Source organism: Pangasianodon hypophthalmus, chromosome 28 (assembly GCF_027358585.1).
Source record: "Pangasianodon hypophthalmus isolate fPanHyp1 chromosome 28, fPanHyp1.pri, whole genome shotgun sequence".
Classification (NCBI taxonomy): domain Eukaryota; kingdom Metazoa; phylum Chordata; class Actinopteri; order Siluriformes; family Pangasiidae; genus Pangasianodon; species Pangasianodon hypophthalmus.
In genome coordinates this window covers 13,092,350-13,103,631 of record NC_069737.1, presented here as the reverse complement: position 1 = coordinate 13,103,631, position 11,282 = coordinate 13,092,350, and the positions used below count along the sequence as shown (strand labels likewise).

At 35.9% G+C, this 11,282-nt stretch overlaps 1 protein-coding gene across 1 annotated transcript in view; it reads left to right on the top strand.

Annotated features, from left to right (window-relative positions):
• The first annotated feature begins 636 nt into the window (after positions 1-636).
• The window catches only part of prss12 (serine protease 12), a 36,443-nt gene continuing 25,797 nt past the window's right edge, over positions 637-11,282 (top strand). The window contains exons 1-2 of the mRNA XM_026943197.3: positions 637-1,458; positions 7,042-7,180. Of these exons, the coding sequence (XP_026798998.3) occupies positions 1,122-1,458; positions 7,042-7,180 (476 nt within the window). The 5' untranslated portion in view covers positions 637-1,121. The remainder of the gene's footprint in view (positions 1,459-7,041; positions 7,181-11,282) is intronic.

Sequence of the window (11,282 nt, the reverse complement as noted above, 5' to 3'; positions counted from 1 at the left end):
GAGGAGGAAGAGGAAAAAGAGGAGGAGGAGGAGGAGGAAGAGGAGGAGGAGGAAGAGGAAAAAGAGGAGGAGGAGGAAGAGGTAGAGGAGTAGGAGAAGTAGAAGGAGGAAGAGGAGGAGGAAGAAGAGGAGAAGTAGTAGTAGTAAGAGGAGGAAGAGGAAAAAGAGGAGGAGGAGGAGGAAGAGGTAGAGGAGTAGGAGTAGGAGAAGTAGTAGTAGTAAGAGGAGGAGGAGGAGGAGGAGGAGGAGAAGGAGGAGGAGAAGTAGAAGTAAGAGGAGGAGAAGAACTACTAGAAGCAGTTACAGAATTATTATTATTATTATTATTATTGTTGTTGTTGTTGTTGTTGCTGCTGCTGTTGTTGTGATCAAAAGCACGCTGCATTACTGCGCTTCAGTAGATCACGTGTTCCCAGCCCTGGTCCCGGGAGAGTCCGCTGTTGCTCATGACCAGCGCTGGGAACCTGCACCACACATGCAGAGGCTTCTGTACTGTGGAACTGCAGCTGCGCGGTGTGAACACCAGATGGCAGCATGGATCCAGAACTGAGTCACTGTGCTGCACAGACCTGCTCTCTCTCTCTCTCTCTCTCTCTCTCTCTCTCTCTCTCTCTCTCTCTCTCTCAAGCGCCTTAGTAACACAACACAACTCAGTGGAATACAGTAATGTATCTGTTTATTGCAGTCAGCTGGACTTTTGTAGGTTTTGTGAAATTCGTGCTGGGATAACAGCAAAATTCTTCTTATTATTTTTTTAAGTTCGAGTTGACAGACATAAAGATGTAAAGATCTTGAGATTATTAACGCCGTGCTGCTATTTTTATCCTGCAGAAGTGGACTGCAGCTGCCGGGACGTGAGTGTTGACCAACTACAGCATTATTACAGAATTCTGCTTATTATAGAACTTATATTAATACTAGCGCGTGTGTGGGCTTGATAGAGTCACGTGACTCGGAGGCAACGTCAGTCATCAATATAATCATCATCATCATCATCATCAAGTCAGTTAACGAGCGCGCGAGCCGCTTGACGCTTATGGGCTTCCCCCCAGTGAAACCCGCCTCGCGCGCTTCCGTCATTGGGTTCCAGTCGCGCGGAGAATGCTGAAGCCGCTCCGGTGATGGAGGCGAGCGCGCGCCCCCGTTCCTCCGCGTGCCTGCTGCTCTTCTTCCTGCTCGTGCTCTGCGTCTCGCCGGCTTCCTCCTTCCTGAACCCGTTCAGCGAGTGCACGCAGAGCCGCGGGAGAGGCGCGTCATACCGCGGCTCGGTGGACGTCACGGAGTCGGGCGCGCGGTGCATGAACTGGAGCGAGGTGAGCGGCGTGACCGCGCGCTATCCAGGCAAAGGACTCGGCGAGCACAACTTCTGCAGGAACCCGGACGCCAGAATCCGGCCCTGGTGCTTCTTCCGCAACGCGCGTGGACGCGTCGACTGGGGCTACTGTGACTGCAAACAAGGTACATCACCGTCTCCGGGCAACACAACTCCGTCATCTGCGCACTGTTTACACTGGAAAAGCTCGTGCATTGTCGAGCAGGAGGATCTGCACCGGGCTGCATCATTTAAGCAAAATATGCACGCGCACTGTGCTGCATCATTTAAACCAAATATGCACGTGCACCGTGCTGCTTTATGTAAACAAAAATATGCACGCGCACTGCGCTGCATCATTTAAACAAAATATGCAGAGGCACTGTTCTGTATCATTTAAAACAAAATTTGCACGTGCACCGTGCTGCTTTATGTAAACAAAAAATATGCACGCGCACGGTGCTGCATCATTTAAACAAAACGTACTGAACTTGCACTATGCATGTGCATTGATTGCAATAGGCTTTAACAGAATAGACTAATGCAATGATCAACTTATTTGATCATTTCTTATGCACTTTTACATTTTCAACTCCTAAGATTTATTATTTGGTAGCTGTATGAAATTAAAAGCAAAACGCTCAAGCTAGTATTACACAGAAGTCATGATATTCCCAGATAAATGCCACTAAAGTTAATTCAACACAAGCCACTTTATAAAAGCAAGTAGTGGAAGTGTGGATGCATCCACAGGTTAGAAAGTTAATCCCAGATTGATCCAGATTAACCTGTTAAATTCTTATGCACCTTTACATTCCCAATTTAGAAGCTACATGGAAAAAAATTGCAAACATGAAGCTAAGATTAAACACATAATCCTGACGTTTCTAGAAATCCTGATTAACACACAAGTTAATTCTATATTCTATAATTATAATTAATTGTACAACTAAACTATAGAACTAACTGCACTGTAGGTGTTAATTCGGCGCTGGAGATTTTGCCATGTTCGTTTATGGAATGAGAAATGAGCCGCTAAAATCTGAATTTAAAAATATACAAATCTGAATTTTGTCTCTTTATTTTTATTCGTAAGTGACATTTTGCAGTCATTAAATTGAAATCAGCTTGAATTTGTGTGTGAGGTTTCAAATTCAATTTTATAATAATCTTTTAGTAATAGACAGTTCAGATTCAGCTGCTGGTGGTACAATCCGTTACAAATTCAGTCCTTCAAAATTCAGATTCACTACATCAGGAGATTTCAGGAAAGCGAAGGAGCACTGATTGAATCGCCACCATTTCAGTATTTGGAGTCACTGATATAGTGATTGGAAAACTTAAATCTGAGTTTGAAGAACTGAATTGGAAATGGACTGTGAGAGCAAATAAACTGAATTTGATTTGTCTATTACAACTGGATTATTATAACTTTGAATTTGAAACTTTACAACACCAAATCAAGCTATGGAACACAATTTCAGTTTGATAATTCAACTTCAAAATGCCTTTTACAAATTCAAATAAAAGACAAAATTCAGATTGGTTGATTTTAAATTCAGATTGTAGTGGCACATTTTTCATTACATACTGGTCCTTCATAAACACGAGTAGTGCAAGTGTGGAACATTCCACAGGTCAGAAAGTTAATGCAAGCCCGAGCATTACACAATCGGTCATTGAGGGATTGTCTACAGGGTTCATTTGTAAAATCTCAATTGATATTAATAAATATTATTTTATATAGTCCAGGAACATATTGTTCAACTTCAACCTGATACAACTTGTCAGCTAATTTCTAAGCCCTCTGGAAACTGAGGCAGAAAAATATGTGACTCATGATATGAAAGCATTGCAATGCACAAACGTTGCTTCAGGGGTTTATACTAAAAATTCTAAAGGCTTTTCAAATTTCAGGTTGTCTCAGTGAATGTTCTTTATCTTGAGCGAGCACGTTGTAGCCTGTTAGGTCAGGAAGAGACAAGTTCAGACAAGTAATCAACCAAACACAACCTCTAGCCTATGGGAAAGGTATGCCACTCCTAACTTTCAGCAGAGACTGTAAACCAACACCTTTACACACACACACACACACACACACACACACACACACACACACACACACAAATACTAGTCGGGCTACACTGCAAAAATCCTGATGGCCAGTATTGATTATTTCAATCATTCAACAATGTAGGTTTTCATATACATAGCTTCTGCTGGATATAAGTGAAAATTTCATTATTTCAGCACTGTAGGTTATGTGTCAGGGGTCAGGGGTCAAAATCTCAACTAGCAGTTAATTCCGAGATTTTACATGGAAGTCACTTACCTTTTACATGAGCTGCTCTGATATATTGATGCCAGATTGGAAAAAAAAACAAAACTTGAAAATATTTGTCATATTTGTGTATTTACACTAATTACAGTATATTAACTATACATTAATAATATTCCTGTACATATTTATATATTTCTATTGTTACATGGTAGTTATAGTCAATTCACACCTGTATAGGAAAACTTATTAAACTTACTAGAAACACTACTATCAAGTACTATCATAAATTTTACCTTTTATGGAATTATACGTTCTGTAAAACAGGGAAATCTGAATATGTACAAAATACAGAAACGTACTACAACCCTGCGGAATAATGATCCTAGCTAACATAGCTAGCTTGTTATCGAAGCAAAGTGACGTAGCCGTCGTCACACGGATCGATTCAAGGAACAATACCAAATACGACATACACAAAGTTAAATTGCTATTAGACTAAGTTTAGTATAATAATGTTAGTATCTGTGAATGTGCGATCTGCTAGCTTCGTTTAGAAATGTCTAAAATGGCAAAAATGTGTGTGTATTTCTATTAATGATCAAACTATATGGAACCTGAGTGTGTTTAATGTGTTTTAATAGTTTTCTGGGGCATTTTTGAGGATTTATGTTTCGTAGAATTCTTTCAGCTTTGTTGTGGCTCGTGGCTGCTTACGAGTAGAATTTCAAGTAGCTAAATAGTTGTAAACAACTATTAAGCTAGCTAGCTTAAACTTTGCACATTTGTACTGTATAAAATTAAGTATTAAAAAAAATTGAGCCTGTGTTTACATTAGAAAACGACAAAGAAGAAGGTGAGCATTCGTTTCGAATGTAAGTATAAGACGTGGAGATTCCAACATCAAGCGAGACGGAGATAGAGAGACATCTGACTTTTTTTAATTGAACCCTAGCAAGGGTTACGTTGTTTTGTATCGCTTGCAGTTTGTCTCTTGTGGGCGTGGCCTGTCAGTTGCCAAATATGGTTGAATGGAATGGCTAGATCAGCAGGCTAAACCCTGTGAAAATGAATTACAAATGATACAAGCTTTAGTAATTATCACTACTACTGTTTTTTTTTTTAATTGAAACCGTAATTAATATAGTTGTAAAAATAAAATGATGTGGTGCATAATAACAGTTCTGCGTTCATGCTCATTTGCCTTGATCCTAGTTTTCGCACAGTGTGCTGAAAAGTAGGCCACTATTTTTATACGTTCAAGGGCGCAAGACAAAATAAGCACAAGCCGCTATCACTCAACGGCATTTCATCATATACACTACTCGTTTACTTTTAAACTGGCATGATGGACTGATAATTTAAAGGACAGCCTGAGGCTATTAATCACAAGGGCTGCATTTCAAACTAACATAAACAGTAGGACTGAATAAGAAGGTAATCTGGATTACCAAACATGGTGCTTGTGAAGTAGTTTGTAGTTAGGAAAGCGTCTGTGATTCTCGTATGATGGTGGAGTCATCTGTGAAAAATATTTTCTATACATTTTATTTTCAACAACTGCTCGATGACTTAACTTTATATTACGTATGTATCATGAGTGGCCACTTGCAGCCAAACATAGCCATAAACGGTATTTTTCTATAAGCGTACACTTTCCCTGAGCAGCAAAAGCTTGTTTAAGTGATTTCCTTGGCAATCTATCATGTAACTACATTTTGTTTTGTTTGTTTTTGAAGTCTACTAACCTGCTGGATTGCTAACTATCTTACAAAGTTGCATTAGCTGTCTGGGGTCGAAGTAGCTGTTGGCAACATCAGTCATATTCTAAAATTAATCTCAAAGGAACCAATTTGCAATTTTTTTGGAGATATAAATTTTTAAGATACTTTAACAAAATGAAAACAATACATGCAAATAATGTAGAAATATTAAAACTGTAATTGTAAACAGGGAAAAGTCGTTTAATAGCAGATAAATGCTACAACATGTCACGGTCTCAGAAAAACAAATCCTGGAACCATAAACCTATTTTTTCCTCGTGTATTTTGTTATTTTAGTGTATGGTCAGATGAAAATAAAATTTATGAGCTTTTTCAAAGATATATGGTTACTGACACTCCCAGAGGCGAACACACAAACATCAAAGACTGGCAAGCTGAATATAAATAGCAAATAAAAAAAAAAAAAAAAAAAATTAGAATACGATTATTCCCATAACCACGTTCTTTGTGCCATGTCCAGTTTTCCGATGTATTTATAGTTAAGAAGTGTACAGTAGGGAGTGCTTTTTTGGTGTCTGCGAGTCCATGTGTGTAAGAGAGAAAGAGGTTGTGATTTATATGCAACAGTCAGGCCAGAGGTTCACATTGGCTATACTCTCTCTCTCACACACACACAAACACACACACACAGATGCACACACACACACACACACAAAGAGCGCGAGAGAGAGAGCATGATAATAGTTTGGCGTCAAAGTCTTACTAAATAATTCATAAATAAAATAGCAATAATAAGCTATAATATAGCTCCAAGCAGCGATTAAGGGGTCCAAGCACTATGCAATTTTGCCATTATAAAATTGTTCCTTGTTTGATGGCAGTTTTTATTTTGTGAGGAATATTTTCATAAAGAAATATGTGAAAGTAGGATTGTCACTCAAATGACAACAACATATAGATACTGCTTTACATCCTGTTGCCTGTAGTGCCCCTAGTTACCAACAAATATATAAGTTCTTGTGTATCATCAGGATGTAATATATTTACTATAGAAAAAATTTGCCGATAAATATTTGCTACTGAAAATATTACAACTTTTAGTTGACTCAGTTAGCATGATTAGACATAACGTATGAGGAGTAGTGGAAAAACAATTTTAAATTTAAAAACAATTAAATTTGAAAAACTTAAAATTCAGGTTAATGGATGGAATCTGAAGTGCAAAGAATGATTTTGTGTCAATTGGCTCAAATGATGTGAGTGTTGTAGCTCATATTTTAATTATAGTGCCCCCTAGTGGTGGAATAACAACACGTCTTGGACACTTTCAGAGTGTGGTTTCAGAGTGTAACAAGTCTGATGTCAATATGCCTCAAAAATAGAAGTTAAAAAAAAAAGGTTTCTAGGTGAAAGTCATTCCATGGCCAGCCTTGATTTATTAATAATTATCAGACCTGGCATGAACTAAAGAAATCATAGTAAATCAGATTGATGATTTAATAAAGAAATCAACAGTTTCATTTTTTTCTTGCATTTTTGCTCATTGGCACAAAGGCAGTGTGGGTATATACCTATATACATTTACATGTATACATACATATATATATATATATATATATATATATATATATATATATATATATATATATATATATATAAAATAATGTAAAAATGACTTGTGGCAGAGTGTACAGTATTGCTCATGATGTGTGTGTGTGTGTGTGTAGGCTCTGTGCGCCTGCAGGGCGGCAGGTCTAAGCTGGATGGGACAGTAGAGGTGTACATGAATGGTGCGTGGGGGACAATCTGTAGCAACAATTGGGACGACAGAGATGCTCATGTGGTGTGTCGACAGCTTGGGCAAGGGTCAGTATACACACACCCACACACTCACAAAACCTTCACTGATCAGATGATCTATAGCTGGGATTCTTTATTGAGAACATGCTGTTTCACGCTGCAGTCATCAAGTCTAAACAAGAGATCTGTACATTGTAGTTTTATATATATTTTAGAGGACACTCCTTAGAGGTGGAGACAAAAGCACTCAGGTGACAACCTTAAACAAAGTATGCAAAGGAAGTATGCAGTTATAGGAGCCCTCCCCAAACTCTGGAATTTCACCAGCCCTAATTCTATCTGCATAACTATACCACTCAGACACTTTATTATCATAGAAATAAAGAAAAGTCCACACCTCAGGTATTGATGATCATGAACAATGGCCACCAATTCAAAGAATGGTGCAGGGGCACCAAGAGCCATCTCAGACAAAAGGTGGTAGCCTCAGTTAGCATGCTCGTTTGACTCACAATAAAGAGAACAGGAACTGGTGGAAACCTCCTACTAGAAACTTTCCTTAACATAATCATTCAGCTGATGCTATTGTTGCTTGAATATCAAACAAAATACACATATAGGAAAACAGTGACTCTTAAATTTGTATTCCTACAGTATAAAAGCATTGGATCTATATAAGCATTGGATCTCCATCTTGGATCATACAGGTGGTTGATACGGTTAAAATGTATAAAACCATCCAATCACCCACTTGTTACTGTACGTTTGTATTCTCATAAACATACTCCCATTAATATACTCTCATAAACATACTCTAATAAACATACTGTCATTAACATACTTTAACGTACAAATATTTTCTCGTAAACATATACATAAACATATTCTCTCATTAACATACTCTCATAAACATACAGTATCTTTATAAATGTACTCTCATTAACATGCTCTCATAAACATACTGTCATGAACGTATGATTATAATCATACTCTCATGAACATACTCTCATAAATTTGCTATCATAAACATACTCTTATAAACATACTTTTATACTCTCATAAATATACTCTTATAAACATACTCTCATCAACATACTCTTATACTCTCATAAATATACTCTTATAAACATACTCTCATCAACATACTCTTATAAACATACTCTTATACTCTCATAAATATACTCTCATAAACATACTCTTATACTCTCATAAACATACTCTTATAAACATACTCTTATACTCTCATAAACATACTCTCATAAACATACTCTTATACTCTCATAAACATACTCTCATAAACATACTCTTATACGCTCATAAACATACTCTTATAAACATACTTTTATACTCTCATAAATATACTCTTATAAACATACTCTTATACTCTCATAAATATACTCTAATAAACATACTCTTATACTCTCATAAACATACTCTCATAAACATACTCTTATACTCTCATAAACATACTCTCATAAACATACTCTTATACTCTCATAAACATACTCTAATAAACATACTCTTATACTCTCATAAACATACTCTCATAAACATACTCTTATACTCTCATAAACATACTCTTATAAACATACTCTTATACTCTCATAAACATACTCTCATAAACATACTCTTATACTCTCATAAACATACTCTAATAAACATACTCTTATACTCTCATAAACATACTCTCATAAACATACTCTTATACTCTCATAAACATACTCTTATAAACATACTCTCATAAACATACTCTTATACTCTCATAAACACTCTCATAAACATACTCTTATACTCTCATAAACATACTCTTATAAACATACTCTTATACTCTCATAAACATACTCTTATACTCTCATAAATATACTCTAATAAACATACTCTTATACTCTCATAAACATACTCTTATAAACATACTCTCATAAACATACTCTTATACTCTCATAAACACTCTCATAAACATACTCTTATACTCTCATAAACATATTCTTATAAATACTCTCATAAACATACTCTCATAAACATAGAGTATCTTTATAATTGTACTCTCAAACATACCTTCGTAAACATACTCTCAAGAATGTATTATCATAATCATACTCTCATAAACATACTCTCATAAATTTGCTATCATAAACATACTCTTATAAACCTACTCTCATAAACATATTCTTATAAACATACTCTCATAAATTTGCTATCATAAACATACTCTTATAAACCTACTCTCATAAACATACTCTCATAAACATACTCATAAACATTCTCTTATAAACATACTCTCATAAACATACTCTCATAAACATTCTCTTATAAACATACTCTCATAAACATACTCTCATAAACATACTCTCATAAACATTCTCTTATAAACATACTCTCATAAACATACTCTCATAAACATACTCTCATAAACATTCTCTTATAAACATATTTCTATAAACATACTCTCATAAACATACTCTCATAAACATTCTCTTATAAACATATTTCTATAAACATTCTCTTATAAACATACTTCTGTAAACATACTCTCATAAACATTCTCTTATAAACATATTTCTATAAACATTCTCTTATAAACATATTTCTATAAACATTCTCTTATAAACATACTCTCATAAACATTCTCTTATAAACATACTCTCATAAACATTCTCTTATAAACATACTCTCATAAACAAACGTCTGTGATGATAATGAGGGAAAGGTAAACCCTCTACAGAACCTTTAGTCGTTCTCCAAGAGGGACAAAACAAAGAATGCTTAAGGTTTCTATCTTATTTAGTTATTATTACCATTATTAAATGTATGTATGTGCTTTATATATTTATAGTATCTATATGAAAAGAATATTGTATTGTTAAAAAGGTTTAAAAGTATTCAGTGTATTTCTGAGGGACGTTTACTCCACTCACAACAGCCTTTTTGTAGCCTTGCTCTTTTTGACCTAGTAATGTCATGCTGTCTCTGGAAAGGTCAGAGGTCACTTTCACACCTCTCCAGCACAAGATTAGCGAGACATCCCTCAGTACGCACACACACACACACACACACACACACACACACACACACACACACACACACACACGTCATTTTCTTACTGAAAGCCCGATGACCCTGAGGTCATTTATGAGTGTGATAAGTTGGAGGTGCTATTGCTGTCTCATACGAGAGTGACAGTTACAAGCTGGCACACACACACACACACACACACACACACACACACGATCAATCTTGTGACCTCAGCAAATCATTTGTCCTTTGTAAATAATGAATGGTGCTTTTCCAGTCAGATTGATTAGGTTGATTAATAATACATGTGAACTGGAGAGCAGGAGCACTCACACACTCTCGTTATTGTCATACTTAACGTGATTGAAACTTGTGAAATAATGGTGTGATGTTCTTCATTAGCATCTTATTCTTTGGGTGTCATTCTACAGCTTTACAGCATGTAATATAATGTTAATCCCCGTGTTCTGTGATGTCTCATTGACCAAACCATCTGTTTTGATTTAATACATTTATAGCAATACGAATGCTAATGTATGGTAATTGATACACACACACACACACACACACACACCTCCTGGCAGGTGTGTGCAGAGATGGGGTGTAAATAATAGCAACAGACTTCTGTGACAACATGCAATTTTAAGTACGTCTCCACACCAAATAATTCCTAAATTTTTAAGCCAAATGTCAGAACTTACACATAAAGGGTTAACACTTATTATTATTATTATTATTATTATTATTATTATTATTTTTTACCTTGCTACTCTTACGACACACTCATATAACATATGAGTGATGGCTCTCCCATGGGATATGCTGCAAATAGCTATCATAGATTTATGATAAAAATTGTCATGTTTATTTAATTTTAAGATTTTTTCATTATGAGAGAAATAAATAAAAACATATTTTAGCTCATAAAGTAAACCACATAAAACTTCAGTACGCTAGAGGACTTAAAAAAGCTAAATCATGAACAATCCTAAATGAGCGCTGGAATCAAGTTAATGCATTACCACCGCGAACACAACAGTCACGCTACCAATAGTTATGCTAACAATTTTTTATTTACTAAAGAACGACATCATATTTTTAAATTGTGTATAGTTACGTGTAATGTTGTGGAACATCCGGGAAACAAGTTAGTTCG